Here is a 22,267-nt window from a genome sequence, read left to right on the forward strand (position 1 = left end):
ACTGCTGAAGTATGGTATGGAAGAGCTTACTTAACTCTTAGATTTAGGGTCTTGGAGTACATGCAGACAATGGAGACCACTATGTGTCTGAAACCTAATCAAATAAAAAACGGGAAAGGAACAGAAATCTTTACCTGGAAATTTAGAAGCCTTAGTGGGAGTGAAGGATTTCTTTGTTTAGTTTAATTGTTGCATATAGTTTGGACACTGATGGAGAGAGTTTACGGCTTTGTCAGGTACTCTGTTCCTTCACACTTGTGTTCATTTAGTGGTTGGATGACTCAACTATCAAAAATGCCAAATAAGGGAATCCTGAAGGAGCAAGTAGTTGAATTTACTGATCTTTAAGATCCATGTGAGCCCATAGTCCTACAGCTTTTACTTCAAAGAGAGCTTGGACATAGCATACAACTGTCCCACAGAGGATAGTGAAGTGGATAATGAAATTTTCTATGTTTCCTAAAGAGACCGAACTTATAGAGGTTTTTCTGACAATATCAACATTCTCCAGAGTATCAAAAGATTGAAGTAGTTTTGTCTTCTTATTAATAAGAGACAAGTAATGGAGACCAGAAAAAAGTAGTAGTGGATGAAAGAGAGTTGGCTTTGAGGGAAGTGAGAGAAGAAAGATCAATTATAACATTATTTTGAATTGCTTAGATGTAAAATATGGGCAGTCTTCTAATACATCAGTATTTATTTTCTTTATTACTATCAGACCATGAAAATACTGCACCATCAGGAGGCCTTATGTATGTGTGGGGAGAAACCTCCTAGCACACCTCAGTAGCCTCCAAGGTTATAAGCTCTGCATGGTAATTGATGAAATCATCTTTAACATATTGAATTTGAGTCTTCAAAAAATGTTTAAATCATTTATTCAGCAAAGTGGAGGAGTTTAAAGATGATTACAAACATGTTTTGTGGACTCCTGAAATTAGCAGTTTATTTGGGGAGATAGGTGCACTAGCAAATAATGATATTACAATTTGAAAAAAATTAAAAAATTATGATATACCTTATATGCTATGGGAATGATTTGCTTCAGGAGTTCAGGAAGAAAGGATGCAGCATCTTAAAGGATAAACTTTGAAGGATAAGAAGGTATAGATGGTAGATACACAGGAACAGTAGGGAGGCAAATATCACCTAGAGACTTAGTAATAATGTTGCTTTCTAATGTGTAAGTGATACAATTATCAAATACTGTTCAGAGCTGGGATGTTATTTTTTCAGAAAACTCCTAGATGTGAGCAAGACTTGGGAAAATATTAATAAATCTAAAGAAATGATGTATTAATTGGTAGGGAGAGTTTAGACAGAAACTCAATGTGGAAAGACAAGAAAGTTAGGGAGATACACCTCAGCACCCTCCATGCAAACACTGCCTAGAAGAATGGAGCTCCTGTTATTGTGGTTTGTAAATTCCTGATGTGTGGTGAACATGCTGGACTTTCATTAGCCGGATGCCATTTAAACGTCGTTTCATAAAACAAACTCCCATTGCTCTAATTTCCTGTTCGTTAACCTATAGTCTGATTATAGTTTGCCTTCCCATCTAGATCTGTCTATAGGGAGAAAATGTACTGGTTATGCTGACATGGACATTCTGATTCATATGGTAGTTATGGTTCTCATCGTAAATGAATGTAGTTAATCGAGTGGCTTTCTAGTTCATACACATTAATCTCTTGTGAGCTTAATGTTACTCTGCTGCTGAAAGTACCTCTCTGAGTACCAAAAAGAAATTCCAGTTCCTAGGTTTACAAAGCTGAGATCCAGACCGGATGATGGACTAAGATGAACTCCTTGAGATAAATGTCTCTTGGCTACCAGCCCCATTTTGAAGTAGCACAGCTTCAAGCAGAGTTGTACAAGTCAGATGTGGTCTGGGGAGACATATGTAGGCGGATTTAAGATGCTGTAAGTAATCAAATTCCGATAGAGTGGAAAGGAGGAAGATGAGGCAAGAGAGAAGTGCAGAAGATAGATTATGAAAGGGCCTGTCTTTTCTGGCAGAGGATGTTTCATTTGTTTTTAAAGTAAGTTGAATTGAAAGGAAATATCATTTATGTTTCTTTTAGTAAAATATCATTCTAGCTTTCATGATTAATTCTTAATAAGTGGATCTCCATTTTTTTTTTTTTCAATTCAGGTTGGGTTTGTTGCTCACATAATTTTCCTGGTTTTGTTGTATTTAGCAGGCCAGTTGAAGATGATTAGGTTATAGTGTGATGACTGAAGGGGTCATAGCTAGCCATCATGGATTTGGTCCACCATTTAGACATACAATTCTAGTGATTTTGTTATTTTATTACAAGCCCTATGCATTTGGCATTTCTCTAGTAATGTAACTGTGTAATCATAATGATTTAGAATTGTTTTTGCCTAGAGTGGGTCCCCAAGTCCTTGTAATCTCTTAAGGGGCTCCCTTTTCGTTAAGTATATAATGGCAAGATGAAAAGTACCTTCATCTTTCTTTTATCAAATTTTCATGACTCAAAAGCATTTATGTGGTAAATGAAATTGCATTTGAAACTTAGAATTTTTCTAAAGCTATGTTTTGATGAGATGAAAGTGGTAACACTTATTTTTTTCCTCAGATGAAGAAACTAGCATCATATTTAGCAGTTTATATTTTCTGGTGTTTTACTAATGTTCAGTGAAAGCTTGAAGTCAGTGTCTGACATCAGTTTTTACTCTCATTCATTACTGAGAATATGTTATTAAAATGGGAAAACGTTCTTTTTTCTACTTCTTTTTTTCTTTTGGTTAGGGAATTATTATAATTTTGTTTGCCAAATATCTGCTCACCAGCTCCCAAACTGCCCTACGGTGGAACTCTATAATTTTACCTCAGTTAATGAGTAGATTAAAGTGTTTTATTTTGGTAAAGCAAGGGGACTGATGGAATCAGATTTCTTTTCTAATCCACTTCTAGTTGGTTGAACAGATATTACAAGTATTTCTTGCCTCCACTTAATAGTAATCACCTTGTTTAATTTCTTTCAATGCCTTAGGAAAAACATATAAGCATTGAAGAGGAGCACTTAAGGAGGATCGAAGAGGCCAGATTGCAGCTCAAGGATCAACTTCTTTGCTTGGCGACTGAACAGGAATCCATTCTTGGTGTGATAGGAAAGGAAATTGATGCAGCTTGTAAAACATTCTCCAAGGACTCGATGGAGAAATTAAAAGTAATTATGAATTCTCATTGCACCTTATATTTTCAGTTAGTTTCCTAATATATAGTTATAATAGGATTTTAATGTATGGTAGTCAGATTATTATTATGGAAAATTTTATAAAACAACATTTTGCATTTTTTAGAACAAGGTACTGGATCTATTGCACAGTTGTGGTGAGAGAACGAATGATGTTATTTCATTGAATTGACTGTGTCTCACTCTGTAAAAAAAAAAAAAAAAGTCTCATAAGAGAAGTAGCCCTTGGAGTCAAGAGGCCTGGAATTTGAGTTTTCACTATCACAGGCTATTTTTGTTGTTGTTGGTATATTACTGGCTAACATCTATTGAGTACTATAGTATAGGTACTGTAGTATGCATGGTGCTTTAGTCTGTCCATTATCCTCTGAAACAACCCTATCTTTTAGTTACTCTGATTAAACCCACTTAAGAGAAAGGGAGGTTTGGACAGTTTAAGTAACTTGCCCTTTACTGTACATCTGATTAAATGCTAAACTAGGACTTCAAACCTATGGAGTCTTAACTCTGGAACCTAAATTAATAACCACTATGTTATCCACCTTCCCTATTTAAACCAACTGTATTTAATTTAGCTTTTCTGTTTTAACAAATGGAATACTGCTACCCAATTTAGAGTCATAGTAAAATGATAAATAAAAACAGAAGTGATCATGGATGCTCTGAATTCCTTGCAGGTAAGCACTTCTATCAGCTCTAGGTTTTGCTGGTATTTTACATACAGAGAACATTACATTGCTTTGATATGTGTAACCATAATACGTTACAGTTTAGCATCATTTACCCCTCTATTTACTACATTTGGTGATATGATGGCACTCACATTGTGCTATTATGCTGAAATGCTTTTTATTTTTCAGGAGTTTCTACTATTGATTTTGACATTTGTTTATCTTTTTCCTCTTCTAGAATGACCTTCCTTTGTCATACTACTATGTTCCCTTCTTTTTTCTTGCGCTTTCTCTCTGCCTTTTTTTCTATCTTAAATTGCATTTAAAAGAAAATATAACTAATTCTCTTGCAGTCAAGGCATTTTTAGAATTTGTCTTTAATGGAAATATTTTAACTAATAGAATTTGGTAGAGTCGATGGAATTTTTACAATATCTATTCTCATTTACAGTTTTTTTTTTAAGTTCAAGTGTTACTTTGAAAAGACTATGAGTCTAATATGAGAAATAATTGGCTTTAGGGGGAAAACTAACTCTTTTAGAACAATTGTAGGGCCTATGATAATTCTGACTTATTTTTTTTCCTAATGCTGCTTTTTAAATTTAAGACTTGTCATATTTGCATTTATTTAATGAATGTGGAGCCTTGAAAATCCTAATTTTTATCTAGAAGAAGTATATATTAGCAATGCAATATTATTCTATATTTAAATATTTGTAACAGGATGGTTTATTTTCAATCATGTGGGAGGTAAAATGGAAATATTTGGATCATGTTGTAAGAGATATATATATATACACACACACACATATATATATGCACTCACATACGTGCATATGTATACACACTTTGTTATGGGCAACTGCAGGCAAATACATGGTGTGCAGATAGCAGATTGCTTAAATATGTTATTTCTTTATGAGTCACAAATTATCCTTCCAAAATATTCCAAGAAGCATCCAGTTTTTTATAGGCTTTCAGACATGGAGTGACTGTGGTAATGGGTTTTACACTTCTTCCCCTAGAGAAAGACTAATTCAATCCAAGTCTTGGGTGGAAAATAAATCTAAAAGAAAGGAAATTCTATTAATTTTTTAAGAGTCTACATTTTTTTCATTGTGGGCCTCTTTTCATTAGTAACTTCTGTTGTTTTATTGCTGTAAACCTGGGAAAAAAATGGAATGCTCAAGAACATAGCACTCAAGAAACATACTCAAGAAACCAGCCAGGGGTGTGGTAAAGATAAAATTTATTCTTTGCTTTATAGTTTATAGTTCTGAGAGAGTGTGGAAGAATCATGTAAAATGTTTTCAAAAAAGGAATAATTCCACTTAGTCATTTATTGATTCTTGAAATATTGCTGATGAGATTTTCAGCCATTGTATGTAAAGAGTAACAGTGCTATGGAATAGATTAGAAAATAGATATGTAATAAATGAGTTTGAGAAAAGTCCTGGGAATGTTGATGTTATTTTTAGTTACATTTTTCTTTTTCAAGTCACTGTATTTGTTACTTATTCCACTTTAGTTAATGTATGTGTTTGACAATGAAGGACAGACATACACTACAATTGTAAAACAATTAGGAAAGTGTCTGAATTAAGATGTATCATTCTCACAGGCCAGTTTTTGATAATTCAAGAGCTCAAGTAAATAGATTAGTTCTGCACTGCACTTATTTTAGTCTCTCTTTCCATAACACTTGGTCTGAGTATTCATTCAGTTTTAGAGCCTGAAGACGATGGGCTTTGGATCAAGACAGGTATAGGTTCACATTGGAAGTCATTGCAATTTCTAATATATGGCCTTGGATAAATTATGTAAGCTCTTTCTTCTCTAAGAGTTCATGTCCCCAGTTATAAGTTGGCTCATTGAGAAGATAAAGTGAGATAAAATATAGAAGGTGCATATTATAGGGTCAAATATCTCGCAGTTAGTGGATACTCAAGTAATGTTACCTATCATTATTTTGTATTGCCTTTTTTAGTAATATGTTCACAAATACATATGGCTTCTCTTTCTTTATATTTTTAATGACAAATGCCTGTTATTGTGCTTTTTTCATAATAAGCCTTGAAGCCTATTTATTGATAGTGACATCTTGATATGCAGTAACAGTGGTTTATTGTGTTCTCTGTGCCAGACACTGTGCTGACACCATTTGTTAAATGGTTAAGGCTATCTTCTTCTTCTTCCTTTTTTTTTTTTTTTGTTGAGACAAAGTCTCGCTCTTGTCCTTCAGACTGGAGTGCAATGGCGCGATCTCTGCTCACTGCAACCTCCGCGTCCTGGGTTCAAGCAATTCTCCTGCCTCAGCCTCCCAAGTAGCTGGGATTACAGGCATGTGCCACCACGCCCGGCTAATTTTTGTATTTTTAGTAGAGACGGGGTTTCACCATGTTGGCCAGGCTGGTCTTGAACTCCTGACCTCAGATGGTCCACCAGCCTTGGCCTCCCAAAGTGCTGGGATTACAGGCATGAGCCACCACGCCTGGCCGGTTAAGGCTATCTTCTTAAACATGAAGCTATAGATAAATCTGTAAAGCAAATAATGAAATGTGAACATTACTTGTACTTATTATGTCCAATTATCTTTTACTTTGATATTAAACATTAATATCTTTATTAGGCCACAGAAGATTTAATTGACAGGTATGACATTCATGAATGAAAAAGAAAGTAATAAAAGTATATTCTAATCAATGACAAATGGATGTTTGCAAATATTCAGCAACGTAGTAGAGAATTGGAAGAGGAAGAAAATATTGTGAACTCGGGTGATTAGGGAAAATTTCCTTGAAAAGGCAGGGAGGATATGAGAATAGGGTGAGATTTAGATAGAAAGGTGGATGAGAGAAAATTGGATATAAGAATACAATATTCATGTATGTGGTATGTGGTGGGCACTCAGTATGCTTTCAGCATTTGTCTAAATGAGTTAACTAATGATATTCCTGACAAGCAATTTGCGCACAGCTCAGGAGGTATGGAGGTATTTGAGAATAGGAATAGACTTCTCCTTGTAGAGAGAGAGGATATTTTTAACAGGCAAATTTGAGAAAGAGGTCTTCAAAAATATTATTTGTAGCACAGAGTTCAACAAAAGTACAAATTGAGAAAAAACTTTTGTATTTACAATTATAAAGTCATTGCCAACTTTGAATACAATTTTACTTTAGTAATATGACAAAACCAGATGCAAGGGATTTTATAAATGAGTTGGCGTGAAGGAAGTCAAAGCAGCTAGCGTAGATGAACTATTATTGTAGAATTTTGTTATTATGTTGAAATACAAAGCAATGTTTGCGTGAAGTCATGTCGATGAGTTTGTGTCTATTGACAATCATTGATAAGACAAAATGGCCCTTTTACTATTAAATTAAAGAAGATAAATGAGAGAAAGAATTGTTTCCAGGTAATCACATATAACCCTCTTTGAAATACATTATGTAGAACAAGACTGAGGAAAGGAAACAAACAGAAATGAAGTAAACTGTCTTTAATTGAAGCTGTTTGCCATATGGAACTCCATAGAATCAGCCTCCACATATCCTAGCAATGATAGCACTTGATAGTTGATTTTTCCATCAAAATATTTATTGCCAATACATAAATAAATGAATACATACATAAAGAGGCATATAAATGAATGCTGGTTTGGAACTGGCTGAGTATTTGGGGCAAACATTTTTCTTTTTAAATCCTTACATTGGGAAACTAAACTTTTGGATGCTGTGGTGAAGAATTTTATTTATATATGTTTATGTCAGAGAAAAATATATTTCTAATCGACTGTTTTCTCTTTTGTAGGTTTTTTCATCTGATCCTGATATACATTATGACCCACATCGCTGGTTAGCAGAAAGCAAGGTAATTAATCTTTGAATCCTAAAGTTATTGTAATATTTATGATCTTTAAGCCATCCTATTTGGTTTAGCTATTTATTTTGTCATGTAACTGAACATATGAAGCTATAATGCTTAATTGCAGGGGAAGATATCACTGCAGTCCACTTCGGGAATCTCCATGTTTCTTATTTTAACATTTTAAAGTTAAATATGTAGGCCTAGAATGAGAGAATAAAGGAAAGTAAAATTGTTGAAATATTAAGAACCAGATTATAGATATATGTGAACATTGACAAAGGAACACAGAAGAAAGAAGAGCTAATTCTGTTGTTTGTGCTGGGAGAAAGGGAGGGTATGATGCTACCAGCATGTCATAGACAGCTTCTGGAAAAAAGCAATGTTTAAACTTGGCCTTACAAAAATATGTAGTTCTCCAGTTAGTTAGTTATGGGTAGAACAATGACATGGAGATGAGAATATTTGAGTAACCACAGATAATGCCCTGAGATTGGTGAGTAAGACATGGGTGGGAGGTGACGGAAAGATAAGGTTTACCTTTGAAGGCCAACTATGCATTAGAGAAGCCTCCTAAAGCAAAGCATTCTTATCAAGAAAATAAAAGTATAGTGATTGAGCATTAGACTTTAGCAACAGTGAACCTGTGCATTTCTAGCCATTTTTGATAGAAACAAATACACATTTGTATTTATGCCACCTGAATAGGGAATTTAGAATACACATGTTTTGCTGTCTCAGAATGTTTTGGCCAGAAACTTCTGTTGTGCATTAATATTGCATTTCTCATTTTTCTTTTCCTCAGCTTCACAATTCTGACAACAAGAGCAATGTACCTAGAATTTTCTTTCAAGTTAAAATCTTTATCATTTCTGAACAGAAAGCTTTCACTGCTGTAGTTCAGTTAAATTATGAGAGCCAGAGATGATTCTTAATCATAGCTCTTTAATTTGGGAGCTCGTGAGCAGTTTTCCCTTATCATTTAATGGGATTGAACTTCTGATCAGACCCGTTCTAATACTGCATGAGACAACTGTTCCTTCTACAGTGTAAACGGGTTGTGATAAAAAATACCACAGTGACCAACTGACTAAGGGGGAATTGGATCTATTTGCTAGAAAGATGGGTTAGGTTATTGATGGGCTACAATACTGTAATTCCCATGAACTATGACTGGACAGCTCTATAAGTATTGAAGATAAGATCTGAAATCAGAGGACAAAAAACTATATGGAAAGTAGAATTGCTCTTCAGATAGTCCATTCTGACATCTTGCAGTATTAGAAGGACCTCTGAGGGCATTCAGTAATTGTTTTCATAAATCTACCAAATGAATTTGTTCTGTTACTGTTAATTCTAGAAAACAAGGATTGGGTGGGGATTGCACACAGTTGCTTTGTTGGCACTGGTGGCGTAATAAAAATATGAAGTCCACTTGAGAGTTGGACTATACTTACAGGTAAAATAGCTAATGAATGGTAATAATAAGAAATTACAGGAAGGAAGAGGGTTGAGGTGGTCTGTATTAGTCAGGGTTCTCCAGTGGGGCAGAACTAATGGAATAGATCTATTTTTAAAGGGGAGTTTACAAGTATTTACTCACATGATCACAAGGTTCCACAATAGGCCATCTGTAGGCTGAGGAGCAAGGAGAGCCAGTCCAAGTTACAAAACTGAAAAACTTGGAGTCCAATGTTCAAGGGCAGGAAGCATCCAGCATGGGAGAGAAATGTAGGCTGGGAGACTCGACCAGTCTGTCTTTTCATATTTTTCTGCCTGCTTATATTTCAGCCACACTGGCAGCTGATTAGATTGTGCCCACCCAGATTAAGGGTGGGTCTGCCTTTCCTAGCCCACTGACTCAAATGTTAATCTCCTTTGGAAACACCCTCACAGACACACCCAGGCTCAATACTTTGTATCCTTCAGTCTAATCAATTTGGCGTCAGTATTAACCATCACATGATCATTAAGGAATGCCAGGTAAGCAGTTTCCATAGATTAGGGGTATGTTTTTGTAATAAGTTCTAACAAGGTACGGTAAGGCCATGTTTTCTTCGGCTTAATGGAATTTGCTAAGAAACTACTATGTCTCAGATGCTGTTACATGCTGTGGGCATAAAAAATGAACAAGACGGCCAGGCACAGTGGCTCACGCCTGTAATCCTGGCACTTTGGAGGCTGAGGTGGGGGGAATCACGAGGTCAGGAGATTGAGACCATCCTAGCTAACACGGTGAACGCCTGTCTCTACTAAAAATACAAAAAATTAGCTGGTCATGGTGGCATGTGCCTGCAGTCCCAGCTACTCGGGAGGCTGAGGCAGGCAAATTGCTTGAACCCAGGAGGCGGAGGTTGCAGTGAGCTAAGATTGCGCCACTGCACTCCAGCCTGGGCGACAGAGCGAGACTCCATCTCAAAAAAAAAAAAAAAAGACCAGGACATTGTCCTGGTCTGTAGGAAGACAGACAATATGCAGATAATTTCAGTCTTATAAGTATGAGCTGTAATAGAAGTATGCAGAAGCTGCCACGGAGGCTGATGTCCCAGATGAATATTGAAACCATCCAGGTAAAGAGCAAAGAGCAAACATGCAAAGAACAAAGTTCTAGGAAAGGCACAGCACAGAAGCAATATGATGAATGCAAAGAACACTCAAATGATTTAGCAATAGTAAAATATGAACATATGACACACAGAATGGCAGGGGATGGGGCTCCAGAGGGATTAAGTTCATCCAGTAGAGCATTATTTGCCATTTTGAGGATCCTGGATTCAGATCTACATTGCATGGAGAATCACAAAGGAGTTTTGAACAGGAGAGTGGCATGCTTATATTTATATTTTGGTAGTGAGTTGAAAGGTAGATTAGAGTTGGTAAGATTTGAGGTAATGGGACCCGTTAAGAAGCTTTTCCCATACAGTGAGATAGAGTGGAGAGTCTGAATTAAGAAAATTGTTGTCTCAAAAAAAAAAAAAAAAAAAAAGAAAATTGTTCAGACATTCAGAGGAAAGGACAGACTGGAGTAATTTTGTTGACAGCATACACGTGATGAGAGATGTTATATTCTAGGGTGATGGAGAAAGATTTCCAGGATTTTCTAGCCAAAGTAGAAGACTCCAGTCAGGGATTGGTATCTGAATAAATGATCACGTAGTGTCCCAGATAGGCAAATTCATGGCAGTATTGAAAGAGTTTCCACCAGAGAGACTGATAGTCAGAAACTTCTATTTGGACAGGAAGGCCCCAAGAGAAGCAAGGGCAAAGACACAGATCACAGTGTTTGTTCACATCATGGCAAGAAGTGAGAAGTACCAAAGATATTCACATTGAGATGGTAGGGACAACATGTCAAATCTAGTGCAGGCCAGCACTCTCAGGATGGGCTCACATACTAGAGATAATCACTGTTGAGCCCACATGTTACATTATTGTTTTGTGACAGAGAATGAAGAAAAGCTGGTGTTAGCTGTGCTTCCACATCAGGCAGGATCCTGAGTGCACTGTTGTTCATAGAAGAACACGTTTAATTCCTGGATCCAGTATTTATTTCCTTAAGAGACAGAAAGGTGAATTTGTATACTTTTTTGACGGTATAAAGCTATACTTTTTCTTCTTGGCCTTTGCCCCATTGTATTGAAATTCCCCGTTTGCTTCTGTGTCTTTAGTCTGTAAACGTTACTAGGGAAGATCTGTGCTTATCCTGTTCCTTATTACATCTTTAGCACTTATCACAATGCCTGGCTAAATGTTCAATAAATATTTTTTAAAAGAGTAATTATATTGGGCACGCTGCATTTTCCCAGTCGAGGCACTTCCTCAACTTAAATATTATAGAAAAATAAGCAACAAGCACATGAGATTTCAGTGAATAAATTAATTCCCAAGTACTGGTTTTATTTGATCATAGCTATAAACTTGGAGATTAGATGGGTAAGAAATACACTACCAAATTCAGGGAGATTTGTTTATATTGTGTTGTTTGATATCACCCCAAAGAGTTACACTTTTTATAGTATAGTGTATTCTAGGCATTGACAAGCATTTGCTTTTCCACACTGTTTAACTGATGTAGCTTTAGAGATCACATAGTTTGTCTCATTTTGTAGATTGAAGAAACTGAGGCCCAAGATGTTTTTAGTTTTACCTAAGGACATAAAGCTAATTAGTTACTGCAAAGGGCTTAGACCTCAGGTCTCGGAACTCTGTTCCATCATTTCTCTCCCTTGGTTGTGTAATCCACACTTGAATATAAACCTTACATTTGCGAATATTGTCTTTTTATTGATGTGGATTTTTTAAAACATTGTGTGAGAAGTATTAGGCCCAGTGTACTTAATTCTTATTGATAGATGTGGATAAATATCTAATATTTTATCCTTCTGATATAGAGTGGAAAATGCTATACTCAGTATCTTGACTGATTTGTTGGAAATACACTTTAGATTATTTACATGGAATATATTCAGTTAATTGAGCAAAAGTATGTGTACTGCTGTGGAGATTATTTTGCTTTTTTCTTGATTATATTTATAACTTAGTGAAAAGGTGGAGAAAGTATTACTGAAAAAATTACATATTTTTAGGTTGACTTGTATTTGACTTTTGTATTTCTAATTTAATTCTTGTTTAGATGGCTGACCACATTCTAAAAAATTGCCATCCTCTTTATCTCTGGTTCTTATACAAACGTTTTCTTTCAAAATTGTTTCTAGAGGTTTGGGAAAAGAAGCATAGTAATTAAAGGAGCAAAATTCTGGGTCCTAATATTATTGCTACGTTTATAAGCTATAATCTTTTTATTTAAATTTTCTGTGGTCCTTGATTTTTAGCTTTGAGTCATTTCTTAGTGGCTTTGGTATATCATTACCCTAGGACTCAGTAGAGGATTCTCACAGATTAAAAAGATCATCTTGGTAGTTTTACTAGATACTTATGAATATTCCCACCTAATTGGAAGCTATCAACTACTCGACTATGAAGGTTAAAAAAATGCCATTACCTGGGTGCGGTGACTCACACCTGTGATCCCAGCACTTTGAGAGGCCGAGGTGGATAGTTCATCTGAGGTTGGGAGTTCGAGACCAGCCTGACCAACATGGAGAAACCACCATCTCTACTGAAAACACAAAAATTAGCCAGGCGCGGTAGCGGGAGCCTGTAATCCCAGCTACTTGGGATGCCGAGGCAGGAGAATCACTTGAACCCAGGAGACAAAGGTTGTAGTGAGCCTAGATTGTGCCTTTGCACTCCAGCCTGGGCGGCAGAGTGAGACTCCATCTCAAAAAAAAAAAAAAAAAAAAGACATATTTACAAATTTATCCTCTATCTTGGTTTATTTAGCAATACTTGTTGATGTTGTTAAATAAATGGTCCTGTTATGTAATCTGTAAAATACTCCTGTGAGTGGTTAATAGAATGGTTTTTGCTCTGTGATTAATAGCCTTGTCAGCTAATTATTATTGGGAATTGTTAAAGTTATTTCTATATTGTGTTCCAAGCTGCTTCCTCAAGACACTTAATGAAGATATTGGGTATTTATCCAACAAACACAAATTCTCATAATTGTTTATTGATTGATCAAATTTCCATAGGTTGATATTTTATTTTGTAGGATTAATAATATATTCTGCATACAGATTCAATTCATAAAAAAAACTAACTATAGTTAATTTTTAATTTTGTTTGACAGTGGAATAAAGGCTTCATAAGAATAGACTGAAGCCGTAGGTCATATTATATTAATCTGTTCAGGCTGCCATAACGAAATACCACACAATGAATGACTTAAACAGTAATTTATTTTCTCACAGTTCTGGAGGCTGTAAGTTCAAGATCAAGGTGCCAGGTTTGGTTTCTGGCGAGACCTCTCTTCCTGGCTCATGGATGGCCACCTTCTCTTTGTGTGCTTATGTGACCTTTCTTCTGTGAGGCTGGAAGAGAAAGAGAGTTCTGCTATCTCTTCTTGTAAGGACAGGATTCCTATCAGATAGAGTCCACTCTTATGACCTCATTTAACCTTAATTATCTTCCTAAAGGCCCCATCTCCAAATACAGTCATACTTGGGGTGAGAACTTCAACATATGAAGTCTGAGGGGACAGAATTCAATCCATAACACATATCAAACCGGACTAATACTTTGTGAGGGATTTTTCGTTGTTGCTGTTATTGTTTTGTTTTTTCCCCAGAACCATTAATATTATTGTTAGGACAAAACAGATTTATTGTTTCTCCATTACCATCTCTTAGCAGTAGCAGTGACCACAGGCAGTCATTACACAAAGGTGAAAGACTGGGATGGAGTAGGTGGAAAAGCATTGGAGAAAAGGAAACGTGAAGTAATTTTTTAAATTCGCAGTTAAATCACTGGGTTAGAAGAGATTACTGGAGGATCGTGCTGGGACCCAGTTTACTTGGACCACATGGGTTATTAAAAATGGAATTGGTAGCAAACGTTTGAAAAATCAGACAATTGCATGAAGACAATATCGAAGTTTTATGTGGGAAACATCAGAAGATCTGATAAAAAAGTAGAGTTTCATTCTCATATGGCAGAAAAGTTGGAGATGAGGAAAACCATGGGCCTGACCACATTAGCGCGGGCAACTACACTATGGTTTGACACAGTACCCTCCATTCTTTATTCATTTCCAACATGGGGGAAAAGTGTTGCATTTTATCATTATGCTTGCACTGTTAATTTTCTTAGAGTAGATTTAAGAGAAACAGATACATTTCCATATTTTCTATCCACTTCTTTTATTGATGTTTTCTACCTTGCGCTTGTAACTACTCACATTTGCCATCAATGATGCATACCAACCAGATTAAATCCTACTGTGTTGTCTAATAGTGACTTGTTCCTAGAACAGGTTGTCTTTCTATTTACAGGAGGTTGAAAAACTGTCTTCTTTTTCACTCCTGCAGAGTCTGGTCAACTGTAAATGTCATTATCTTTTATCAGTCCATGTTCATTTTGCTATTTTTTAAAATGTATTCCTTCAGATTTATCTCTTTTAAATTTTATCCTCTGCTTATATATTTCTTTTGTTTGCCAAAGTTGTTTAATTTGTAATCTGCTGAAAGTTGATATTTTGATATAGGCATGCAATGTGTAATGATCACACCATTATAAAAGGGATATCTATCACTTTAAGCACTTGTTTCTTATGTGTTTCAAATATTCCAATTATATTCTTTTAATTATTTAAAAATGCATCATAAATTATTGTTCATTGTAATCACCCTGTTGTGCTATCAAATACTAGATATTACTCATTCTATATATACCCATTAACCATATGCACTGCCTCCCTCTCCCACTACCCTTCCCAGTCTCTAGTAACCATCATTCTACTTTCTGTCTCAATGAGTTCAGTTGTTTTAATCTTTAGTTCCCAGAAATGAGTGAGACATGTGAAGTTTGTCTTTCTTTGCCTGGCTCATTTCACTTCACATAATGTCTCAAGTTCCATAAATGTTGTTGCAGATGACAGGATTTCACTCTTTGGTGTGGCTGAATAATACTCCATTGTGTATATGCACATTTTCTTTATCCATTTGTCTGTTGATGGACAGTTAGGTTGCATCCAAATCTTGGCCACTGTGATTAGTGCCACAACAAATATGGGAGCGCAGACATCGCTATCTTGATTTCCTTTCTTTTGGGTATATACCTAGCAATGGGATTGCTGGATTGTATGGTAGCTCTATTTTTAGTTTTTTGAGGAACCTCCATATGTTCTCAGAAGTGCTTGGGTTACCAGGCAGAGTCTTTTTTTCTCTTCCCTACTTTCCCTCAAAACAAACGCAGTGTTTCTGTCAGTGCTGAACTGCCTGGAGCTGGAGGAGGTTTGAAACAAGCACCTCTGTGTCCACAACCACTGGGACTATGCTGGGGCAGACCTGAAGCCAGCACAGGACTGAGTCTCTCCCAAGGCTTATGGTGACTAATGCCTGACAACCCCTGATGTTTATTCAAGATCCAAGGGCTCTCTAGTCAGCAGATGGTGAAGCCAGCCAGGCTTGTGTGTTTCTCTTCTGGGCGACACATTTCTTTCTGGCCTAGGGTGATTTTAGAAATGCTCCCTGGGAGCTAGGGCCTGAAGTCAGGAACTTTAGGAGTCTACTTGGTGCTTTATTTTACTGTGGCTTGAGTTGGTGCCCATGTTGCAAAACAAAGTTTCTTTCACTCTTCCCTCTCCTTTCATCAAGGAGAAAATGTATGTCTTTGTGCCCACCTCAGCTGAGAGTACACAGGGTTACACCTAAAGCCTGTCTCACAGTTTTGTAAGTTAGAAACTTGGCTATTATGTGTTATATGTCTTGACCATTACTGATTCCTCCCTCTACTTTAACCGTAACACGTGAGGAACGATCCTATCTCAAAAATGTACACTTTGGTTCTTCCTTTTGTATTTTCACTTGCTTGGAGTATTATAACAACCTCTTGGTTTCCAGCCTTCAGCATGTGTTTCGTACTCTATGTAGAAAACACTTTCTAAAGAACAGTCCAATTTGCTGCCTTGACTGTCACAGGAGGATGGTGGTATACCATCTCATGTTTTTCTTGTATTCTTTGTTAGTGCTTCAGTAGAAAATTATAATAGAAAGTACTTATTTTATCTGGCAAGGAGTTGACCCTGTTTCCTGGTTTTCTGTCCTATGGAAGCTTTTTATTGTTCTGTATTCACATGGAAGTTTCAAAGGGAGTATTGAGAAGTGAAGTAGGCTTTGTTAAATTTCTGCAATCATAATTGGAAGTGCACAGCCCAATTTAATTTGCAGATTTCCTACATTTAGCCAATGACATCCAGACAAGACAGAGGCCTATAAATTGCATAGCATGTACTAAAGCCAGGTCTCATTTATTCATAGAGGTGTAATTTTAGCTTTGTTTTTCTGTCTTGACTTACTCTCTACCATTTAACTAACAGCTTAATTGAGATATAATTCATATATCATACAATGGGTCAATTTAGAATACACCATTTAATGCTTTTTAGTGTATTTACAGAATTGTGCAGTCATCACCACATTTAATTTGAGAACATTTTCATCACCTCCAGTAGAAAATCAGGACCCCTTAGCCATCACCTATAAATCCAACCACCAGTTCTAGTCTGCCACTAATCTTTCTGTCTATGTAGATTTGTCTATTCAGGACATTTTATATATGTATATATACATATATATATACATATATACATATATATACATATATATACACATATATACACATATACACACATATATACACATATATATACACATATATATATATATCTGTTGCCTAGGCTGGAGCGCAATGGTGTGATTTTGGCTTACTGCAACGTCCGCCTCCTGGGTTCAAGCAATTCTCCTGCCTCAGCCTCCTGAGTAGCTGGAATTATAGGCATGTTCCACCACGCCCGGCTAATTTTTGTGTTTTTAGTAGAGACGGGGTTTCACTATGTTGGTCAGGCTGCTCTCAAACTCCTGACCTCGTAATCCGCCCACCTTGGCCTCCCAAAGTGCTGGGATTACAGGCGTGAACCATTGCCCTTGGCCATAAATATAATCATATAATATGTGGTCTTTTGTGATGACTTCTTTCATTTAGCAGAATGTTGTCAAGTTTCATCCATATTATGATACATCCATTTTAGCATGTATGACCTCACTTTTTTATTGCCAAATAATATTTCATCGTTTGGATATACTCCACTTTTTAAATCTGTTTATCATTTGACGGAAATTTGGATAGTTTCAATTTTTTGGCTGTTATTATAATGCTGCTATGAGTAATTTCTATCCGAGTTTTTGCATGGATGTTTGTTTTTCATTTCTCTTAGATACTTACCTGGGAGTAGAACTGCTGAGTTATATGGTACCTCTATGTTTAACCCGTAGAGTAACTGTCAGATTATTTTCTAAAGCAATTGCACTGCTGTGCATTCCCACCGGCAGTATGTCAGAGTTCCAGTTTCTCCACACCTACACAAACAATTGTTATTATCTGTCTTTTTGATTTTAGCTACCCTGCTGGGCGTGAAGTAGAGTCTCACTGTGGTTTTGATTTACATTTTCCTAATGGCTAATGATGTTCAGCATCTTTTCATGTGCTTATTGGCTATTTGTATATCTTCATTGGAGAAATATCTATTTACATCCTTTGTACATTTTAAAAATGGCATCACTTGTCTTTTTATTACTGACTTCTGTATGAATCTGACATATAATTCCCTTATTAGACATTGAGTTGCAAATATTTTCTGCCACTTAGCAGGTTGTCTCTTCTCTTTGTTGGTAGTGGCCCTTAAAGCACAGAATTTTAATTTCAAAGAAGTTCAGTTTATCAGCTTTTTTCTTTGATGGCTTCTGCTTTTGGTGTTATACCTAGGAAGTTATTGCCAAGCCAAGGTCACAATGATTTATGACTGTGTTTTCTTTTAATAATCTTATGGTTTCAGCTCTTTAACATTTAGGTTTGTGATCCTTTTAGAGTTAGTTTTTGTATATGGTGTGAAGTAGGGGGGATAAATGAATTCTTTTGTATTTGTATATTTAGTTGTCCTGCACCATTTGTTGGTAAGACTATTCTTTTCTCTATTAAATTGTTTTGGATCTTTTGTTGAAAATCAATTGACATTTATGTATGGATTTATTTCTAGACTTTCACTTCTGTTCCATTGGTCTGTATATCTGTCCTTATGCCAATACCACACCATCTTGACTTTGTAGTAAGCCTTGGAATGGATAAGTATGAATCCTCCAACTATATTATTCTTTTCCAATATCTTTTTTTGGCTATTTTTGAAATTTGCCTTGAATTCCCATTTGAAACATAGGATCAACTCATCAATTTCTTTAAAGAAGCCAGATGGGATTCTGAAAGGGATCCTGTTGAATCTGTAGATTAGGTGGGATGTATTGCTATTTTAATAATATTCTCTTTCAATCCATTTACATAAGATATCTTTCCACTTAGTCTTCAGTTTTTTAAAAAGCATTTTGTAGCTTTTAGATATAAGTTTTGCAGTTTTATGTTTATCACTAATACTTCATTTTTTGATGCTACTGTAAATATGATTATCTTAATGTTATTTTTGGATCGCTCATTGCAAATATTAATATATAGAAATATAATTAATTTTTGTATTGATTTTATATATTACAATATGCTGGACTCTTTTGTTAGTTCTAATAGATTTTTTTAATGGAATTACTAGGATTTTCCTACACATAAGCCTGTTACCTGCAAATAGAGATATATTCACTTCTTCCTTTTCAATCTGCATATTTTTTATTTCTTTTTTTTTTGTATAATTGCCTTTTCATAACCCTCTAATACAATGTTAGATAGAAGTGGTGAGAGCTGTTATCCTTTTCTTCTTTCTGGTCTTAGTGAGAAAGCATTCAGACTTTTACTATTAAGTATGATAATAGTTGTGGGTTTTCCATAGATATTTTAAAAATCATATTAAGGAGTTTCTCTTCTATTTTTAGTTTTTTGAGTGTCTTTATTATGAAGGAATGTTTAACTTTATTATATGCTTTTTCTGTATCTTTTGATATAATCATATGGCGTTTGTCCCTAATTCTATTAATATGGTGTATTACATTAATGATTTTCCTATCTTAAACCTTGCATTCTTGGGATAACTTCCACTTGATCATTGTATTAGTTTGTTCTCACACTGCTATAAAGAACTACCCGAGACTGGGTAATTTATAAAGAAAAGAGGTTTAATTGACTCAGTTCTATAGGCTGTGCAGGAGGCTTGGTTTTGGGGAGGCCTCAGGAAACTTACAATCATGGTGGAAGGGTGAAAGGGAAGCAAGCATGTCTTGTCTTCACATGGCAGCAAGAGAGAGAGAGCAAAGGATGAAGTGCTACACACCTTTAAACGTCCAGATCTCCTGAGAACTCACTATCATGAGGACAGCAAGGGGGAAACTGCCTGCATGATCCAGTCACCTCCCACCGGATCCCTGCCCCAACATTGGAAATTATAATTCAACATGAGATTTGGGTGGAGACAGAGCCAAACCATAGTAATCATGATGTTCATTTTAGAGGTTGCTGGATTCTGTTAGCTAGTATTTTCTCGAGGATTTCAAGAAAATCTGTATTCATCAGGCATATTCATAAGTACAGCTTTATTATAAGTGACCTGGAGAAATGGCAGTTGGGACCCCAGTATTCTCAGCCGGCTGTGCTTGGGGTAGGGTAACCATCCTATCAGTGGGACATTGAGGGAGCTAGGGATTCTCAACATCTTGTTGCACTTGGCCAGGATTTTAGCCTATGCAAATCAGAGCTGCAAGGCTGAAAAATCCTGGTGATCTGCCCATCCAGTATGCTGTCATGTACCTTCACTGTGAACTGGAGAAAGAGAAAACCCTGTTTTCTTGGCAGTGTTTTTCTAGAATGAGGAGTGGAGCTTTTGTCACACTGAGGGTAGAAGGAGGGAGTCAGTTATGCCTCAAGTGCCACTTTAATGAGGTTAAATAGAGTTTCTTGAATAAATGTTTCTTAATTTGCTGTATGGCTACAGGACAATATTTAGAAACGTTGATTTTTAAAAAAATATTTTTAGCACTTACGGTTATTTCACTGGGGACCATTTCTACAGAACTCGATGTATCATCATTCCAGAAGAAGAACTGTTATGATGGCCCCCTTTTGTTTTTGATGAGACTTTATATTAACAATTATGATACAGGTTTTATCTTCAAAAGCATGATTTTCCTACGGACAATACATTTCACATATAACTAGGAATTGGAGGGTAGCCTGACTTAGGAAGATCCTAAGACTTGACTGAAATCCTGCTGTATTGAAGGTGAAATAAATATTTCTTTTCCTATTCTTGTTGTAAATATCTAAATATTAAAAGTTAGGTGAGGGCTGGGTGTGGTCACTCATGCCAGTAATTCCAGCACTTCGGGAGGCTGAGACAGGTGGATTTCTTGAGCTCAGGAGTTTGAGACCAGCCTGGGCAACATGGCGAAACCCCAGCTCGACAAAAAGTACAAAAAACAGCCAGACGTGGTGTGCATCTGTAGTCCCAGCTACTGAGGAGGCCGAGCAGGAGGATTGCTCGAGCCCAGGAGGTCAAGGCTACAGTGAGCCAAGATCGTGCCACTGCACTCTATCCTGGGCGACAGAGTGAGATTATATCTCAAACAAACAACAAAGACAGAGAGAGGGAAAGAAAGAAAAAAAGATAGGTGAGGTTAGAGTCTGTGAAGTAGAGTTGCCAGAATTCACTTTCATTGTGTCTTAGAAGCATAAACATTAACTCTATATCTTCTAGTCAGTAAAGAATCTCTCCTCATGCCTAATTAGCTAGATCAGTGGGGATATGCATTTTTAGAAGTCATGCTAGGAATTTTATCTTTTAAAAAATTCTCTGAAGGAATACTTCTTTTATAAAAAGTCTATAGTTCTATTCTGGGATATATTTGTTTTTTAAATTCCTATACTAGACTGCCCTATATATCAAATCAGAGGACTACCTATAATGTTATTGGAAGTTTAATAGGCCAAACTTTGTCTTTCTAAAGATGACACCAAATATTTTTTTAAAAATCTACGAATATCATGGCTTAATTTCTGAACCAACTTGTAATTGCTGTAGACCATTATGCAAATTAAACATGGATATTTTAAAATTTTGCAAAAAGTTGGTAATCATCTATGTTTGTTCAAATTGTGATGTTACTTATTTTTTTCCTCATGTTTTGTAATGCTACTCTTTTCTGAGTTTCTTTAACCATTAGATATAAATGTTATTTTTTAGACTAAACTTCAGTGGCTCTGTGAGGAACTGAAAGAGAGAGAAAACAGAGAGAAAAATCTGCGACACCAGCTGATGCTCTGCAGACAACAACTCAGGAATTTGACTGAAAACAAGGAATCTGAGCTGCAGTGTCTCTTCCAACAGATAGAAAGGCAGGAGCAGCTTCTGGATGAAATACATCGTGAGAAGAGAGGTGTGTTAGTTGTTCTTTCATTTTTATTTGTTTATATTTATGGAATCCTAATCCTAGGATTGGAAAAAAACCTACTTCTATTGCATCCAGTCTGGACTATTTCTAAGCCCATCTCCTTTTCTTGTCTTTGTCTTTTTATCTTTCTTCATTTCTGGGATGAGAAGAGAAAATTCTTCAGCCACAGCATTCCTGCTGTGTATATGATACCTGCATTTACTGGCTGTGTGCAGGAATTAATTGATAAGACATACTGCTTTTGTCTTAGTAAAATGCTGAAGTTTACATTTACTTCAGTAAAATACTCCTTGGTTCATTCAATACATATTTTGTGCCCATTTTCAAGTACGCACTATTCTAGGTACAGAGGATGTATCAGTGAATAAAGCAGGAAAAAAAAAACCCTACCCTTATTTAGCTTATGTTTTATTGGGTGGAGACATTCATATTACAAATAGGTACATTATATAATATATTAGAAGGTTGTAATCACAGTGGTAGAAACAGTAGAGTAAGGGAAGGAGAGTTT

General features: G+C 36.0%; 1 protein-coding gene across 13 annotated transcripts in view; it reads left to right on the forward strand.

Moving 5' to 3' along the window:
* Positions 1-22,267, forward strand: part of CEP128 (centrosomal protein 128) — a 447,534-nt gene that overhangs the window by 181,760 nt on the left and 243,507 nt on the right. For all 13 annotated transcript variants that reach the window (XM_058429721.1, XM_058429723.1, XM_058429719.1 and 10 more), the window contains 3 exons: positions 3,021-3,197; positions 7,706-7,765; positions 21,549-21,741. In XM_058429721.1, coding sequence (XP_058285704.1) covers positions 3,021-3,197; positions 7,706-7,765; positions 21,549-21,741 — 430 coding nt within the window. The remainder of the gene's footprint in view (positions 1-3,020; positions 3,198-7,705; positions 7,766-21,548; positions 21,742-22,267) is intronic.

This window comes from Hylobates moloch, unplaced genomic scaffold (assembly GCF_009828535.3).
Source record: "Hylobates moloch isolate HMO894 unplaced genomic scaffold, HMol_V3 SCAFFOLD_16, whole genome shotgun sequence".
Taxonomy (NCBI): Eukaryota; Metazoa; Chordata; class Mammalia; order Primates; family Hylobatidae; genus Hylobates; species Hylobates moloch.